Below are 20,689 nucleotides of genomic sequence, written 5' to 3' on the forward strand. Positions count from 1 at the left end.
ACACCGAATTTTGAGATGGAATCGCCGACACGACGTAACAATGACCGATATGCTACTCGCCGACACGATGATTTTGATTATAAGCTGTTCATTACTACACGTAAATTCAAAACATTTAAGAATTCTGCCAACGACATTCATCCACAAGCGTGGCTCCATCAATTCTCTCATTGTTTTCCTCCCAACTGGTCATTGGAGCACAGGTTAGAATTTATGTGTGGCTACTTGGAGAATGAACCAGCTGTAAGAATGCGATCGGTCATTCACGATTGTCACAGTGAAGGAGAATTTTACCACGCCTTCCTCTCAGCGTATTGGTCTCAAGCTACACAAGACCGCGTAAAACATAGCATCATGATGATGAAACACTTTGAACAATCTGAATTTTCCAGTCTTGTCAAATATTTTGAAGACATGTTGCACAAGAATCAATACCTGTCAAACCCATACAGCCCCTCAGAACTCATCCGCATTTGCTTAATCAAACTGGCTGAAAATTTACGACATATTATTTTAGCAGGACGTTGCAAAGACGACATTGAAGCTTTTCAGGGACTGTTACAAGAATTAGAAATTGACACAGACAGTCGCGGGATGCGAAAACAGGAAAACAATCACTACAGGTCACATCCGTCACAATTCCGTGACGACAGAAATAATAACTGGACACAACAAGTCTATTCTTACAACGCAAATCGTGACCAAAACAGACACCACCCGTATGACAACCGTTGGCAGAGTAGTAATAATTACAGGGAAAGATCACCTCTCCGCAGTAATGACTATCACAGAGACAATCAGAGAAACAGACAATATGGGAACCAAAATAACTATTATCAAGGGAGACAGAATAACTTTAGACGCAACGGTCCAGTGCGTAGTTACGATTCAGGGAGAAATTCTCCACCACATGACCGACAAGAAAGAAACTATCGAACCTACCGACATGACAACAGACGATATGATCGTAACGACAGACCTGAATTGCATCAGAACTGGCGAGATTTAAATAGAGCAGAGCACTCTCGTCACGATGAATTTGTAGAAGTTAGGTCTCCAAATCCCAATAATGACGCGCGCCAACAAAGAGACAATAGGCGATGACTCACACCACTGGCAGCCACAAGACGTACTTATGAAACTGACGACGCAGCTGCCGTAGCTAGTAATTACGTAAAAATGGAAGACATTAGGGACATCTTACTCCAGGAACACGACGTAAAACATAACAACATTGCATATCCTGTGATTCATATTACTGTAAATGACGTAAAATTTACGGCAGTACTTGACTCTGGCAGTCCCATTTCAGTAATTAGCGAAACAGCTTTTAGCAAATGCAACAAAGCGAACGATTGCCCCACACTTCCGTTACGTAAGATTAAATTACAAGGTGCCATCTTTGGAAAAAGTGGAGATGTACGCCAACAAACCAATTTAGAATTCTTTTGTCAAAGCCACAGCTTCTCTATGAACTTCCTTATTGTTCCGTTATTGTCGACGGAAATTATACTGGGAGTAGACTTTTTGAATGAATATAAAGCAATCTTAAGCTTTCACGATGCTGAAATAAGTTTAGAGAAAGAAGGTAAGTCAATAGCTTTGAAATTTGAAGACTGGCTCTCAAACCATGATGAGGACATTAATCGGCTTTACGTTCTGTTAGACAACAGTTCGGAATTTTCTACGGAACTAGACACCAACAATCACTCTGCAAGTACTGAAAGGGATGATATCGACGGCATATTTGAAATTAATGAGTTAATTCAGAATAAAATTCAAACAATTGAGAATTGTAATGACACTGATAGGCAGGACCTTTTTGAGATTTTACAAGCACATTCCACAGTTTTTACTCACAAAACAGGAACAATCAAGGGATTTCAATACCAATTTCGTGTTCGTGAGCATACTAAATTTTGTGTAAGACCATACGTAATTCCGGCACATTATAGGGACCGTGTTAGAACAGAAATACAATCTATGCTTGACGAGGGCATTATTGAGCCTGCAGTAAGCTCATACAACAATCCATTACATGTTGTTGAGAAGAAAAATGGATCGATCAGGCTTGTTTTAGATTCGAGACAAATCAATACTATCATTATTCCTGAAACAGACAGGCCGCAGACGATGGAAGAACTTCTTCAAAATTTTAATGGTGTAAAAGTGTTGTCTTCCATTGATCTCAGATCCAGCTTTTATCAGATCGAACTTCATCCAGAATGCAGAAAATACACAGCTTTCCTTTGTTTCGGCGTTTGTTATCAGTTTCGGAAACTTCCTTTTGGTTTGAACATTTCTTCGGCAGCATTCATTCGTGGGTTAAATTCCATATTACCTGAGTTCTTAAAACGTCACATCACTTTATATGTGGACGATATTCTAATAGCAGAAGCTTCATGGGAACAACATAACCGCATCCTCAACAGTTTGTTACGTATTTTTGCAGAATCTGGAATTACAGTTAACTTGGAAAAGTCAGAATTCGGTAGGTCAAAGGTGAAGTTTTTGGGACATATTATTTCTTCTGAAGGCATTCAGCCGGATCCTGAAAAGTTAGAAGCAATCAGAGCCATTCCAGTTCCATCCACAAAAAGACAAGTCCGCAGTTTTCTAGGTCTCGTAAATTTTTACCGTCGTTTTCTGAATATGCAAATTCTAGTTACACCAAAACTTTGTTCTCTCACTGGAAAAAATACTAGTTGGAACTGGGACGAACAAGCACAGTTGGAATTCAATTCTTTGAAAGAAGCGTTACTTCACGCGCCAATACTAGCTCATCCAGATCTGTCACAAGATTTCTGCCTTAGCACGGATTCTTCCAAAGTTGGTCTTGGTGCCCATTTATTTCAAGAAGCCATAGAAGATGACATTACTGTTCAGAAAACCATTGCTTTTGCTAGCCGAGTGCTAACAAAATCTGAAAAAAATTATTCCGTTACTGAATTAGAAGCTTTAGCTATCGTTTGGGCATTTAACAAATTCCGTTTCTTTCTTTCTGGTAAGCACGTAAAAGTATACAGTGATCATCGTGCATTACAATTTCTTATGTCTTCAAAATTAAATCATGATAGGTTAAAACGTTGGGCATTGTTTCTGCAAGAATTCCGCTTCACAATAGTCTACATTCCCGGCAAGGAGAACATTGTTGCGGACGCGCTGTCACGCGCACCGGCTGGGCTTGAGAAAAGTAACACAGAAGGCAACCTCGAGAAAAATTTCAGTATTCTTTACATTCAGAAAGTCGCCTTTGAAAACTTCATCACCACATCTTTAAAGGACATTGCTCATGAACAAGATAAAGATCCGATTTGGAAAGACATCAAAAGTAAATGGCATGAAAAGACACACACTCAGATTCGGCATTATTACCTGGTTAGAAACAACATACTCTTCAAACGCTGCACTGTTGATGACAAGCTATGGGTACTTTGCATTCCAGACGATTTTGTTAATAAGCTCATTTGGTACATTCATTTCAGCTACGCACATTTTGGCCCACGAAAATGTTATCATATTCTTCGAACGACTTGTTATTTTAACAATATGGAAAAGAGAATTCGAAGAGTCTTGTCTATTTGTAAACTTTGTCAAAAGGCGAAACCATCTACTATCTCACATCGTGCTCCGTTATTTCCTATTATTCCTTCTAAATTAAAAGAATTTGCTGCTGTTGATCTCTTGGGACCCCTTGTCAGAACATCGAATGGATTTTCGTACGTTCTAGTCGCTGTTGAACTTACTTCAAAATTTGTTTCTTTCACTCCGTTACGTAAAGCCACTGGACGGTCTGTATCCAACGCCTTTGTTAAAAATTTCTTACGTGAAGTTGGACACGTTAGTAAAGTCATTTCAGATAACGGACCGCAATTCAGATCTGCTGTTTGGTCACGCATGCTTCGGAATCATAAAATCAAACCTGTTTTTATTTCATTGTATTCACCACATTGTAACCCGTCTGAACGGATTATGAAAGAAATCAATAAGCTTTGCAGACTTTATTGTCACAGAAAGCATCAGCATTGGGACAGATATTTACACTTATTTCAAAATGTGCTGAATGAAATGCCTCATGATTCCACTGCTTTACCACCTACTCTTGTACTGAAGAATGTAGAACCTCCGAACAGAATCAGAGAGCTTGTACCTTTCCCGAATACACGTAAACTTCGCCACAAAGACATAATTGATTTGGCTCTTAAAAATATAAAATCTGCAGCAGACAAAAGGAGAAAACTACACGGTAAAGGAAATGCAAAGAAATTATGTATTGGTCAGAAAGTTCTCATTAAAGCTCATTCATTGTCACATAAGAAGAAACACTTGAGTCACAAATTCTTTCTAGTTTACAATGGACCTTACAGAATCCGACGTATACCACATGATAATTGCGTTGAAGTTGAAACTCTGCGTACTGAGAAGAGTAAAGGTTTACACCACATTTCTCATGTAAAACCATTTATTGACAGATAATCTGCTTTTTAACTTAGTCTTTGCAATTTTCACTTCACGCTACTTGTACAATTTGTCCCACTGAGAAACTGTTACCATGCAACAATGTTTGAAGTTAAATATCCAGTCGAGAACCAAGAGAACTTATTTAAACAGAAATTACGAATGCATTGTTATTGCGAACAGACGACACAGTGTTGTTATTTATACATTCCTCCTTGTTAGTTGCACGATTACGTAACGAATATACGGCTTACATACTTAGAACATATACCAGCACTGCTAATGAAATTTTCATGCAACATTTTGGTTTGCTTGAGAGTGGATTCAGGATTTGAGGTGCTTTCTGTGAAATGCCAGATGACACAGTGGTTAGTTTATGTGACAGCTACACGATTTTATCACGACGCTGCTAATGCGTGACAATTTACAATGTTGCTTTTGCGGTGTATCTGTTTTATATCTGCACAGTTTTTTTTGAATTCTTCTATAAAGTGAGACATGTTTTAGTGGTGACTTTTGTGCTATTGCTACAAGGAGACAGCCTTTTCCGTAGGACAACAATACGTTACAGCACAGTACTTTCCTCATCACGGCAATAAGCGTAATAACTAAGTTATCTATACGCAAAGCATTTCACTTTTGTGTATCATGAGGTAAGTACATTGACTTCTGCAGAACTTAGCTTTCGGAGGACAATAACTACGACACTTCCCAGAGATTATCTTACAGCAAGACGCACATTTAGCGCTACAGGACATGTATTTGAGTGATTAATTTTGTACTTAAAACATTTATTTTTAGAGATTTTTGAATTACAAAGAAAGTTTTTCGTGATACATTTCATTCCATTGCTGTAATCTGTAACACCTGAGGGTATAATTACAATAATCCTCAGGGGGGTACACGCTTACTTTGTGTATCATGTGTTTGGCAAGCACAAGGAGCCCTAGCTAATATGGTATTTGCTTACACAACTTTACACATCGGTACCATATTTCTCTAACACACAAATTACACAGCTATCTGATCATTTAACTGAGAGATAAACATTTTTTTTACTACATCAGTGACAGGTGTTTACTCAATTACACCGTTGGATAACTTCACACTTATGAAATTGTATTTTGTCTGTACTTTGTGAATTGTTCATATTTTTTCGGAACCATTGTGATACTATGAGAGCTTTGAATGATGTATTTGATATGGGATCATGATTTTTAAAGAACGTTTGAGGTAGATGACACTTTTGACATGAGCAGAGAATTTTTTTAGATTCTGAAATTATTGCAGGAAGCTACGACGTTTTTGAGATTTGACTGAGGTGTTATGATGTTACTATTACGACGACGATGTGTATTATGCTGCTGAGGTATGTTTATGATCAATAAGCTAATGCTATATGAGTTATTTGATTATGCTACGTATGTTATGATGAGATATTGAAGAAGTGTTGACGAATAAGGTAAGGAATAATGAATAGAAGTTAGGGACTCTTGACTTGTGAAAAAGGATGTTGGAAACCGAGAATCGTACTTTAAGAGTTATGAAATGTGTGTAAATGCGTAAATGTATTACAATGCCGGCAAAAATTTTTTGGACACTGTTATATCCATAAGATTTTGTTTCTACAGATTTGTAACGCAAATTCTTGACCTGTGAAGACTGTCACTGTAGCGGAAACTGCTGTCGTAAATATTTCCGTAAGAAAGTTAATTGACCACCTGCACGTGCGTCGTCGGGACACAGCTGTGTCAAACACCTGGAGAACAAGCCATTAGGGTGTGCCTTTCATCGCTAATGCGACACCCTCGTTACTTGAAAACATATGATTTTTGTAATGCGTTGTGGGCACACAGCTGTGTCAAACACCTGGAGAACAAGCCATTAGGGTGTGCCTTTCATCGCTAATGCGACACCCTCGTTAATTAAAAACATATGATTACTCGCACTTTGTGCTAATTATTGAAATGCTTATGAATTGATGGGAAATATTCGTACATCTGTACACCTGATTATGACAAGTGTCTTTCTCTGAGAGTTGAGTGCTACTGACTTACGAAATGCCACATGACTATTGAATGATATTTTTATGCTTTGCTTTTCATAGTTGCTTATTTCATTTAATATCTGATTTCCAGCTGTGTTGCAGCATTAGTTTTATAAAATAAACTTAGATGCATTTGCTAATGTGAACTCTTTCTGTCAACAGATCTATTAAATAATTCTTTTATGATCCACATTCTTTAAAAAAAGGAGCACTTGGAAAGGAAAGAACAATAAGAAGGAACTAGTAACAGTAACACACAATTTTCTTTTCAAGTACATGGTAATATTTTTTTACAATCAGTTGTTATGGTGCACCACTTTAATTACATAGACATTAAGATGCGAATAGACATTTCCCTTGTCTGCATTGTTGTTTTTACTGTAATATTTTTTCTGCTTGAGCTATGTCATGTTTAGGTATAAGTTGCTGCTGTTTGCCAGGCATAGTGCTACTGAATTTTAAATTGTGTTACTCTGTTAAGCTAGTTTTACTACTGACTTATATTTATTGTTGCTGCACATTGGCTCATATTAGTTGTAATGTTGCATTGCTTGGTAATTTAGATTTACTGTAGCTTGCTTTGCGATTTTCCATTTTTTTGTCATTATTGTTTGTGTTGATTTATTATGTGATGCTGCATTGCCTCGTCCCTTAGTTTAGCATCTGAGCTCAGTAGATTTAAGTTAGCTTAAGAGGGGGTAGCCTATAAGACAAGGAGTTATGATGAACTGGAAGAAATGCATTGAGAAGCTATACGAAAAAGGTTTGGCAAAAAAAAAAAAGGTACTGTACAGTGGAGAAAAACTATTTTTGACAGAGGATGTGAACTGAATACAGAAAGCAGGCTCAGATAGGACTTTTGGGAACAATGATGAACGAAGGGAGATCTCCATGCAAAATACTGCAGTAAAACAAACCTTGTCCTTTCCTTTTGTGTCATCCCTCTATATGTTTGTGTACCCTTGTGTATTTGTGTTTTTCCTGTCTTTATGTGTTTAGCTGATGAGAGCTATGCTGTAGAATTTTTCTATGTTATTTACTTTGTAAAAATGTTGAGACATTATTTATTCTGTTTTGTTTCAATGCTCATGTGTAAAGTTGATGTTTCAAAAGTTATTCTGATCTTTTATGTATGTACTCATGTTATAATTCCTGTAACACTGATGTATATGTTTATTTCTATTCTTTTGTAAAGCCTATTACTGCAAATATTATCTGTATTGTTATGTTTTTAATGATGTATTTTGTACCTTTGTCATTGTATTCTTATGTTATAAAATTGTAATTGACAGCAGTTCATCAATTTAAGTAACTTGTACGTTACATTTCACTGCACATGTTTCTGTTGGTCACAATATATGGACAATATGTGAGAAGTAGGGACTGATAGTGTTTGCACGTGTGTTAATAATTCAGCAAGGGACTGGATAACAGCATTGCTGGTTCTAAGGACAATTCCCAAAAACTTTGTGCGTGCACAAGTGGTGGTTTATGGACTTGCTATTTTCTCTGCAAGACTCTTTGTTGGTGATTGTGCACCTGCACAGTCACAGCAGATGGCTGCTGGCCATCTCTACAAGGACTACAGTGGGTCTGCATCTCTGGTGGCCCACCAATACCACAATCTCTACCAGGACTACAGTGGGCCTGTCCACACTTTCTACAAGGACTGCAGTGGGTCTGCACCTCTGGTGGCCCACCAATACCACAATCTCTACCAGGACTACAGTAGGTCTACTCTGTGATGACCTATCTACCAATCTTCTTCAAAACGTCGAATGACTCTGCTGTGGGTTTGCTCTGTTGTGGCCCATTACCTGTCTGCATGTCAAGAGTCAGCACTGTCTTTCCGTAGGAAGAAATACACTACTTCTTCAAGACTGCATGGAAATCCACTACTTCTGTGTGCAATTTTTTTTACTAATGAGACTTTATGAAAAAAAACTGTAATTACTATTATGATGAATGATCAGGACTGTCTTTATGGACTGTGAGAAAATTATAGCTTTTGACCAACATTGTATCAATAAGTGTGTGCATTGGATATCTTTGTTAGTGTAATTATAAAAAATTTTTCAAATCATTATTGGCCACTGGCAAAAAAAAATTTGTAAAATTTTTTGTGGGGAGCATGGGGGCTATGTAAGTAGGCTGTTTAGATTTTTATATGGGTAATGCCACGTAGCGCTCTGTATGAAAATCACTGGCTGTGCTGTGTGCAGTATGTGGCTAGTTTGCATTGTTGCCTGCCATTGTTGTCATGAACTGCTATAGCTGGATGTGAACAGCGCGTAGCATTGCGCAGTTGGAGGTGAGCTGCCAGCAGTGGTGGATGTGGGGAGAGAGATGGCGGAGTTTTGTAATTTGTCATGAACTGATATATATATTATGACTTGATGATATTAATGTAAATACAGTGTTTGTTCTCTATTAATATCTATCATTTGCTAACTATCCCTATCAGTAGTTAGTGCCTTCAGTAGTTTGAATCTTTTATTTAGCTGGCAGTAGTGGCGCTCGCCGTATTGCAGTAGTTCCAGTAACGAAGATTTTTGTGAGGTAAGTGATTTGTGAAAGGTATAGGTTAAAGTTAGTCAGGGCCATTGTTTTGTAGGGATTATTGAAAGTCAGATTGCGTTGCGCTAAAAACATTGTGTGTCAGGTTAAGCACAGTCTTGTATAAATTGTTCTAAGGGGACGTTTCACAATGTCGGTGTCTGCAAAGCATTCACTCGACTTCCTCACAGCTGTCGGCTTAAAGCTTTCCAGATCAGCAGAGCCCGCCTGTCACTGGACCACCCGGGTGATAGAGAGACGCTGTGTGGGCAGTCCGCGTGGGAAGGAATAGCAACTTTCCACCGCATGCAATTAGAGAGGAGAATCGTAAGATAGAAATATGAGAGGGGGCTCATGCCACCTGTCAATATGGCAAAAACGCAAATATTGCAAAAACGCAAATATGGCAAAAACGCAAATATGGCAAAAACGCAACTATGGCAAAAACGCAACTATGGCAAAAACGCAAATATGGGAAAAACGCAAATAGGGAAAAAACGCATATATGGGAAAAACGCATATATGGGAAAAACGCAAATATCGGAAAAACTCAAATATTAAAAAAACGCAAATATTGGAAAAACGCAAATATTGGAAAAACGCAAACATTGGAAAAACGCAAACATTGGAAAAACGTAAATATTGGAAAAACGCAGAAATGGGAGAAACGCAAATATGGGAGAAACGCAAATATGGGAAAAATGCAAATATGGGAGAAGATAAACTTGTGGTACAACTTGACAAGAGGAAAGATTCGGTTGGTAGGACATAGTCTGAATAGTCAAAGTTTCACGAAATATATGAGAAACGCAAATATGGGAAAAACGCACATATGGGAAAAACGCAAATATGGGAAAAAATGCAAACATGGGTAAAACGAAAATATGGGAAAAACGCAAATATGGGAAAAACGCAAATATGGCAAAACGCAAATATGGGAAAAAATGCAAATATGGCAAAAACGAAAATATGGCAAATACGCAAATATGGCAAAAACGCAAATATGGCAAAAACGCAAAAATGGCAAAAACGCAAATATGGCAAAGACCTAAATATGGCAAAGACACAAATATGGCAAAGACGCAAATATGGCAAAGACGCAAATATGGCAAAGACGCAAATATGGCAAAGACGCAAATATGGGAAAAACGCAAAAATAGGAAAGACGCAAATATGGGAAAGACGCAAATATGGGAAAAACGCAAATATGGGGAAAACGCAAAGATGGGGCAAACGCAAATATGGGGAAAATGCAAATATGGGGAAAACGCAAATATGGGAAAAACGCAAATATGGGAAAAACGCAAATATGGCTAAAACGTAAATATGGCAAAGACGCAAATATGGCAAAGACGCAAATATAGCAAAGACGCAAATATGGCAAAGACGCAAATATGGCAAAGACGCAAATATGGGAAAGACGCAAAAATAGGAAAGACGCAAATGTGGGAAACACGCAAAAATAGGAAAGACGCAAATATGAGAAGGCCGCAAATATGGGAAAAACGCAAATATGGGGAAAACGCAAAGATGAGGAAAACGAAAAATGGGGAAATGCAAATATGGGGAAAACGCAAATATGGGGAAAATGCAAATATGGGGAAAACGCAAATATGGGAAAAACGCAAATTTGGGAAAAACGCAAATATGGGAAAAATGCAAATATGGGAAGAACCCAAATATCGCAAAAACGCAAATATCGGAAAAACGCAAATATCGGAAGAACACATATATCGGAAAACCGCAAATATTGGAAAATCGCAAAAATGGGAAAAACGCAAATATGGAAAAAACGCAAATATGGCAAAAACGCAAATATGGCAGAAACGCAAATATGGCAAAAGCGCAACTATGGGAAAAAGGAAAATATGGGAAAAATGAAAATATGGGAAAAACGAAAATATGGCAAAAACGCAAATATGTGAAAAACGCAATTATGGCAAAGACGCAAATATGGCAAAGACGCAAATATGGAAAGACGCAAATATTGCAAAGACGCAAATATGGCAAAGACGCAAATATGGCAAAGACGCAAATATGGGAAAGACGCAAATAAGGGAAAGACGCAAATTTTGGAAAGACGCAAATATGGGAAACACGCAAATATGGGACAAAAGGCAAATATGGGATAAACGCAAATATGGGAAAAACGCAAATATGGGAGAAACGCAAGTATGGGAAAAACGCAAATATGGGAAAAAAGCAAATATGGGAAAAAAGCAAATATGGGAAAAAAGCAAATATGGGAAAAACGCAAATATGGGAAAAACGCAAATATGGGAAAAATGCAAATATGGGAAAAACGCAAGAATGGCAAATACGCAAATATGGCAAAAACGTAAATATGGGAAAAACGAATATATGGGGAAAACGAAAATATGGGAAAAACGAAAAATGGGAGAAGATAAACTTGTGGTACAACTTGACAAGACAAAAGAATCGGTTGGTAGGACATAGTCTGAATAGTCAAAGGTTCACGAAATATATGAGAAACGCAAATATGGGAAAAACGCAAATATGGGAAGAACGCAAATATGGTTAAAACGCAAATATGGTTAAAACGCAAATATAGGAAAAACCCAAATATGGGAAAAAACCAAAATATGGAAATCGCAAATATGGCAAAATCGCAAATATGGCAAAAACGCAAATATGGCAAAAATGCAAATATGGCAAAAACGCAAATATGGCAAGGAAACAAATATGGCAAAAACGCGAAGATGGCAAAAATGCGAAAATGACAAAAACGCAAATATGGCAAAAACGCAAATACGGGAAAAACGCAAATATGGGAAGAACGCAAATATGGCAAAAACGCAAATATGGCAAAAACGGAAATATGAAAAAACGCAATTATGGGAAAAACGCAAATATGGGAAAATCGCAAAAATGGGAAAAACGCAAATATTGGAAAAACACAAATATGGGAAAAACGCAAATATGGGAAAAACGCAAATATGGGAAAAACGCAAATATGGCAAAAACGCAAATATGGCAAAAACGCAAATATGGCAAAAACGCAAATATGGGAAAAACGCAAATATTGCAAAAACCCAATTATGGCAAAAATGCAAATATGGATAAAACGCAAAATGGCAAATACGCAAATATAGCAAAAACGCAAATATAGCAATAACGGCAATATGACAAAAACGGAAATATGGCAAAAACGGAAATATGGCAAAAAAGAAAATATGGCAAAAACGAAAATATGGCAAAAACGGAAATAAAGGCAATAACGGAAATATGGCAAAAACGCAAATATGGCAAAAACGCAAATATGGCAAAAACGCAATTATGGCAGAAACGCAAATATGGCAGAAACGCAACTATGGGAAAAGATAAACTTGTGGTACAACTTGACAAGAGGAAAGAATCGGTTTGTAGGACATAGTCTGAATAGTCAAAGGTTCACGAAATATATGAGAAACGCAAATATGGGAAAAACGCAAATATGGCAAAACAGCAATATGGGAGAGACGCAAATATGGGAAAGACGCAAATATGGCAAAAACGCAAATATGGCAAAGACGCAAATATGGCAAAGACGCAAATATGGGAAAGACGCAAATAAGGGAAAGACGCAAATTTTGGAAAGACGCAAATATGGGAAACACGCAAATATGGGACAAAAGGCAAATATGGGAAAAACGCAAATATGGGAAAAACGCAAATATGGCAAAAACGCAAATATGGGAAAAACGCAAAAATGGGAAAAACACAAATATGGCAAAAACCCAAATATGGCAAAAAACCAAATATGGCAAAAACCCAAATATGGCAAAAACGCAAATATGGCAAAAATACAAATATGGATAAAACGCAAATTGGCAAAAACGCAAATAAAGCAAAAACGCAAATATAGCAAAAACGGAAATATGACAAAAACGGAAATATGGCAAAAACGGAAATATGGCAAAAAAGAAAATATGGCAAAAACGAAAATATGGAAAAAATGGAAATAAGGCAATAACGGAAATATGGCAAAAACGCAAATATGGCAAAAACGCAAATATGGCAAAAACGCAAATATGGCAGAAACGCAAATATGGCAAAAGCGCAACTATGGGAAAAAGGAAAATATGGGAAATATGAAAATATGGGAAAAACGAAAATATGGCAAAAACGCAAATATGTGAAAAACGCAATTATTGCAAAGACGCAAATATGGCAAAGACGCAAATATGGAAAGACGCAAATATTGCAAAGACGCAAATATGGCAAAGACGCAAATATGGCAAAGACGCAAATATGGGAAAGACGCAAATAAGGGAAATACGCAAATTTTGGAAAGACGCAAATATGGGAAACACGCAAATATGGGACAAAAGGCAAATATGGGAAAAACGCAAATATGGGAAAAACGCAAATATGGGAGAAATGCAAGTATGGGAAAAACGCAAATATGGGAAAAAAGCAAATATGGGAAAAAAGCAAATATAGGAAAAAAGCAAATATGGGAAAAACGCAAATATGGGAAAAACGCAAATATGGGAAAAATGCAAGTATGGGAAAAAGGTAAATATGGGAAAGACGCAAATATGGCAAAATCGCAAATATGGCAGAGAAGCAAAAATGGCAGAGACGCAAATATGGCAAAGACGCAAATATGGCAAGGACGCAAATATGGCAAAAACGCAAACAGGCAAAAACGCAAATATGGCAAAAACGCAAATATGGGAAAAAGGAAAATATGGGAAAAATGAAAATATGGGAAAAACGAAAATATGGGGAAAACGAAAATATGGGAAAAACGAAAAATGGGAGAAGATAAACTTGTGGTACAACTGCACAAGGCGAATGAATCGGTTGGTAGGACATATTCTGAATAGTCAAAGGTTCACGAAATATATGAGAAATGCAAATATGGGAAAAACGCAAATATGGGAAAAACGCAAATATGGGAAGAACGCAAATATCGGAAGAACACAATTATGGGAAAAATGCAATTATGGGAAGAACGCAAATATGGGAAGAACGCAATATGGGAAGAACGCAAATATGGGAAAAACGCAAATATGGGAAAAACGCAAAAATATGGGAAAAACGCAAATATGGGAAAAACGCAAATATGGTAAAAACGCAAATATGGCAAAGACGCAAATATGGCAAAGACGCAAATATGGCAAAGACGCAAATATGGCAAAGACGCAAATATGTCAAAGACGCAAATATGGCAAAGAGGCAAATATGGCAAAGACGCAAATATGGCAAAGACGCAAAAATGTCAAAGACGCAAATATGGGAAAGACGCAAATATGGGGAAAACGCAAATATGAGGAAAACGCAAATATGGGGAAAATGCAAATATGGGGAAAATGAAAATATGGGAAAAACGCAAATATGCGAAAATCGCAAATATGCGAAAATCGCAAATATGGGAAAAACGCAAATATTGGAAAAACGCAAATATGGGAAAAACGCAAATATGGGAAAAACGCAAATATGGGAAAAACGCAAATATGGCAAAAACGCAAATATGGCAGAAACGCAAATATGGCAAAAACGCAAATATGGGAAATACGCAAATATTGCAAAACCCAATTATGGCAAAAATGCAAATATGGATAAAACGCAAAATGGCAGAAACGCAAATATAGCAAAAACGCAAATATAGCAATAACGGCAATATGACAAAAACGGAAATATGGCAAAAACGGAAATATGGCAAAAAAGGAAATATGGCAAAAACGAAAATATGGCAAAAACGGAAATAAGGCAATAACGGAAATATGGCAAAAACGCAAATATGGCAAAAACGAAAATATGGCAAAAACGCAAATATGGCAGAAACGCAAATATGGCAAATACGCAACTATGGGAAAAGATAAACTTGTGGTACAACTTGACAAGAGGAAAGAATCGGTTTGTAGGACATAGTCTGAATAGTCAAAGGTTCACGAAATATATGAGAAACGCAAATATGGGAAAAACGCAAATATGGCAAAACAGCAATATGGGAAAGACGCAAATATGGGAAAGACGCAAATATGGCAAACACGCAAATATGGCAAAAACGCAAATATGGCAAAAACGCAAATATGGCAAAAACGCAAATATGTGTAAAACGCAATTATGGCAGAGACGCAAATATGGCAAAGACGCAAATATGTAAAGACGCAAATATTGCAAAGACGCAAATATGGCAAAGACGCAAATATGGCAAAGACGCAAATATGGGAAAGACGCAAATAAGGGAAAGACGCAAATTTTGGAAAGACGCAAATATGGGAAACACGCAAATATGGGACAAAAGGCAAATATGGGAAAAACGCAAATATGGGAAAAACGCAAATATGGCAAAAACGCAAATATGGGAAAAACGCAAATATGGGAAAAACACAAATATGGCAAAAACGCAAATATGGCAGAAACGCAAATATGGCAAAAGCGCAACTATGGGAAAAAGGAAAATATGGGAAAAATGAAAATATGGGAAAAACGAAAATATGGCAAAAACGCAAATATGTGAAAAACGCAATTATGGCAAAGACGCAAATATGGCAAAGACGCAAATATGGAAAGACGCAAATATTGCAAAGACGCAAATATGGCAAAGACGCAAATATGGGAAAGACGCAAATAAGGGAAAGACGCAAATTTTGGAAAGACGCAAATATGGGAAACACGCAAATATGGGACAAAAGGCGAATATGGGAAAAACGCAAATATGGGAAAAACGCAAATATGGGAGAAACGCAAGTATGGGAAAAACGCAAATATGGGAAAAAAGCAAATATGGGAAAAAAGCAAATATGGGAAAAAAGCAAATATGGGAAAAATGCAAATATGGGAAAAACGCAAATATGGGAAAAATGCAAATATGGGAAAAACGTAAATATGGGAAAGACGCAAATATGGCAAAATCGCAAATATGGCAGAGACGCAAAAATGGCAGAGACGCAAATATGGAAAAGACGCAAATATGGCAAAGACGCAAATATGGCAAAAACGCAAATAGGCAAAAACGCAAATATGGCAAAAACGCAAATATGGGAAAAAGGAAAATATGGGAAAAATGAAAATATGGGAAAAACGAAAATATGGGGAAAACGAAAATATGGGAAAAACGAAAAATGAGAGAAGATAAACTTGTGGTACAACTTCACAAGGCGAATGAATCGGTTGGTAGGACATATTCTGAATAGTCAAAGGTTCACGAAATATATGAGAAATGCAAATATGGGAAAAACGAAAATATGGAAAACGCAAATATGGGAAGAACGCAAATATCGGAAGAACACAATTATGGGAAAAATGCAATTATGGGAAGAACGCAAATATGGGAAGAACGCAAATATGGGAAGAACGCAAATATGGGAAAAACGCAAATATGGGAAAAACGCAAAAATATGGGAAAAACGCAAATATGGGAAAAACGCAAATATGGGAAAAACGCAAATATGGCAAAGACGCAAATATGGCAAAGACGCAAATATGGGAAAGACGCAAATATGGCAAAGACGCAAATATGTCAAAGACGCAAATATGGCAAAAACGCAAATATGGCAAAGACGCAAATATGGCAAAGACGCAAATATGGCAAAGACGCAAATATGGGAAAGACGCAAATATGGGGAAAACGCAAATATGAGGAAAACGCAAATATGGGGAAAATGCAAATATGGGGAAAATGAAAATATGGGAAAAACGCAAATATGCGAAAATCGCAAATATGCGACAATCGCAAATATCGCAAAAACGCAAATGTCGGAAAAACGAAAATATCGGAAAAACGCAAATATTGGAAAAACGCAAATATTGGAAAAACGCAAATATGGGAAAAACGCAAATATGGAAAAAACGCAAATATGGGAAAAACGCAAATATGGCAAAAACGCAAATATGGCAGAAACGCAAATATGGCAAAAACGCAAATATGGGAAAATCGCAAATATTGCAAAAACCCAATTATGGCAAAAATGCAAATATGGATAAAACGCAAAATGGCAGAAACGCAAATATAGCAAAAACGCAAATATAGCAATAACGGCAATATGACAAAAACGCAAATATGGAAAAAACGGAAATATGGCAAAAAAGGAAATATGGCAAAAACGAAAATATGGCAAAAACGGAAATAAGGCAATAACGGAAATATGGCAAAAACGCAAATATGGCAAAAACGAAAATATGGCAAAAACGCAAATATGGCAGAAACGCAAATATGGCAAATACGCAACTATGGGAAAAGATAAACTTGTGGTACAACTTGACAAGAGGAAAGAATCGGTTTGTAGGACATAGTCTGAATAGTCAAAGGTTCACGAAATATATGAGAAACGCAAATATGGGAAAAACGCAAATATGGCAAAACAGCAATATGGGAAAGACGCAAATATGGGAAAGACGCAAATATGGCAAACACGCAAATATGGCAAAAACGCAAATATGGCAAAAACGCAAATATGGCAAAAACGCAAATATGGCAAAAATTCAAATATGGATAAAACACAAAATGGCAAAAACGCAAATAAAGCAAAAACGCAAATATAGCAAAAACGGAAATATGACAAAAACGGAATATGGCAAAAACGGAAATATGGCAAAAAAAAGAAAATATGGCAAAAACGAAAATATGGCAAAAATGGAAAAAAGGCAATAACGGAAATATGGCAAAAACGCAAATATGGCAAAAACGCAAATATGGCAAAAACGCAAATATGGCAGAAACGCAAATATGGCAAAAGCGCAACTATGGGAAAAAGGAAAATATGGGAAAAATGAAAATATGGGAAAAACGAAAATATGGCAAAAACGCAAATATGTGAAAAACGCAATTATGGCAAAGACGCAAATATGGCAAAGACGCAAATATGGAAAGACGCAAATATTGCAAAGACGCAAATATGGCAAAGACGCAAATATGGGAAAGACGCAAATAAGGGAAAGACGCAAATTTTGGAAAGACGCAAATATGGGAAACACGCAAATATGGGACAAAAGGCGAATATGGGAAAAACGCAAATATGGGAAAAACGCAAATATGGGAGAAACGCAAGTATGGGAAAAACGCAAATATGGGAAAAAAGCAAATATGGGAAAAAAGCAAATATGGGAAAAAAGCAAATATGGGAAAAATGCAAATATGGGAAAAACGCAAATATGGGAAAAATGCAAATATGGGAAAAACGTAAATATGGGAAAGATGCAAATATGGCAAAATCGCAAATATGGCAGAGACGCAAAAATGGCAGAGACGCAAATATGGAAAAGACGCAAATATGGCAAAGACGCAAATATGGCAAAAACGCAAATAGGCAAAAACGCAAATATGGCATAAACGCAAATATGGGAAAAAGGAAAATATGGGAAAAATGAAAATATGGGAAAAACGAAAATATGGGGAAAACGAAAATATGGGAAAAACGAAAAATGAGAGAAGATAAACTTGTGGTACAACTTCACAAGGCGAATGAATCGGTTGGTAGGACATATTCTGAATAGTCAAAGGTTCACGAAATATATGAGAAATGCAAATATGGGAAAAACGAAAATATGGAAAACGCAAATATGGGAACAACGCAAATATCGGAAGAACACAATTATGGGAAAAATGCAATTATGGGAAGAACGCAAATATGGGAAAAACGCAAATATGGGAAAAACGCAAAAATATGGGAAAAACGCAAATATGGGAAAAACGCAAATATGGGAAAAACGCAAATATGGCAAAGACGCAAATATGGCAAAGACGCAAATATGGGAAAGACGCAAATATGGCAAAGACGCAAATATGTCAAAGACGCAAATATGGCAAAAACGCAAATATGGCAAAGACGCAAATATGGCAAAGACGCAAATATGGCAAAGACGCAAATATGGGAAAGACGCAAATATGGGGAAAACGCAAATATGGGAAAATTGCAAATATGGGAAAATTGCAAATATGGAAAAATTGCAAATATGGGAAAATCGCAAATATGGGAAAAACGCAAATATGGGAAAAACTCAAATATGGAAAAAACGCAAATATGGGAAAAACGCAAATATGGGAGAAATTAAACTTGTGGTACAACTTGACAAGACGAAAGAATCGGTTGGTAGGACATATTCTGAATAGTCAAAGGTTCACGAAATATATGAGAAACGCAAATATGGGAAAAACGCAAATATGGGAAGAACGCAAATATGGTTAAAACGCAAATATGGTTAAAACGCAAATATAGGAAAAACCCAAATATGGGAAAAACCAAAATATGGCAAAATCGCAAATATGGCAAAATCGCAAATATGGCAAAAACGCAAATATGGCAAAAATGCAAATATGGCAAAAACGCAAATATGGCAAGGAAGCAAATATAGCAAAAATGCGAATATGGTAAAAACGCGAAAATGACAAAAACGCAAATATGGCAAAAACGCAAATATGGGAAAAACGCAAATATGGGAAGAATGCAAATATGGCAAAAACGCAAATATGGCAAAAACGGAAATATGAGAAAAACGCAATTATGGGAAAAACGCAAATATGGGAAAATCGCAAATATGGGAAAAACGCAAATATTGGAAAAACGCAAATATGGGAAAAACGCAAATATGGGAAAAACGCAAATATGGGAGAAACGCAAATATGGCAAAAACGCAAATATGGCAAAAACGCAAATGTGGTAAAAACGCAAATATGGGAAAAATGCAAATATTGCAAAAACCCAATTATGGCAAAAATGCAAATATGGATAAAACGCAAAATGGCAAAAACGCAAATATAGCAAAAACGCAAATATAGCAATAACGGAAATATGACAAAAACGGAAATATGGCAAAAACGGAAATATAGCAAAAAAGAAAATATGGCAAAAACGAAAATATGGCAAAAACGGAAATAAGGTAATAATGGAAATAAGGGAAAAACGCAAATATGGCAAAAACGCAAATATGGCGAAAACGCAAATATGGAAGAAACGCAAATATGGCAAAAACGCAACTATGGGAAAAGATAAACTTGTGGTACAACTTGACAAGAGGAAAGAATCGGTTTGTAGGACATAGTCTGAATAGTCAAAGGTTCACGAAATATATGAGAAACGCAAATATGGGAAAAACGCAAATATGGCAAAACAGCAATATGGGAAAGACGCAAATATGGGAAAGACGCAAATATGGCAAAAACGCAAATATGGCAAGAACGCAAATATGGCAGAAACGCAAATATTGCAAAAACGCAAATATGTGAAAAACGCAATTATGGCAGAGACGCAAATATGGCAAAGACGCAAATATGGAAAGACGCAAATATTGCAAAGATGCAAATATGGCAAAGACGCAAATATGGCAAAGACGCAAATATGGGAAAGAAGCAAATAAGGGAAAGACGCAAATTTTGGAAAGACGCGAATATGGGAAACAGGCAAATATGGGATAAAAGGCAAATATGGGAAAAACGCAAATATGGGAAAAACGCAAATATGGCAAAAACGCAAATATGGGAAAAACGCAAATATGGGAAAAACACAAATATGGCAAAACCCCAAATATGGCTAAAAACCAAATATGGCAAAAACCCAAATATGGCAAAAACGCTAATATGGCAAAAATGCAAATATGGATAAAACGCAAAATGGCAAAAACGCAAATAAAGCAAAAACGCAAATATAGCAAAAACGGAAATATGACAAAGACGGAAAT

At 36.6% G+C, this 20,689-nt stretch overlaps 2 protein-coding genes across 2 annotated transcripts; both read left to right on the forward strand.

The window, feature by feature from the left end:
• The first annotated feature begins 16,243 nt into the window (after nt 1-16,243).
• Nucleotides 16,244-16,999, forward strand: LOC126184139 (uncharacterized). The gene has a single exon (XM_049926509.1). The coding sequence runs from the start codon at nt 16,244-16,246 to the stop codon at nt 16,997-16,999; it is 756 nt and encodes a 251-aa protein (XP_049782466.1).
• Nucleotides 17,000-18,542: 1,543 nt separating this feature from the next.
• On the forward strand, nt 18,543-19,386 carry LOC126184140 (uncharacterized). Its single transcript, XM_049926510.1, has 2 exons — nt 18,543-19,073; nt 19,231-19,386. The coding sequence occupies exons 1-2, from the start codon at nt 18,543-18,545 to the stop codon at nt 19,384-19,386; spliced, it is 687 nt and encodes a 228-aa protein (XP_049782467.1).
• Nucleotides 19,387-20,689: the final 1,303 nt, after the last annotated feature.

This window comes from Schistocerca cancellata, chromosome 4 (assembly GCF_023864275.1).
Source record: "Schistocerca cancellata isolate TAMUIC-IGC-003103 chromosome 4, iqSchCanc2.1, whole genome shotgun sequence".
Classification (NCBI taxonomy): domain Eukaryota; kingdom Metazoa; phylum Arthropoda; class Insecta; order Orthoptera; family Acrididae; genus Schistocerca; species Schistocerca cancellata.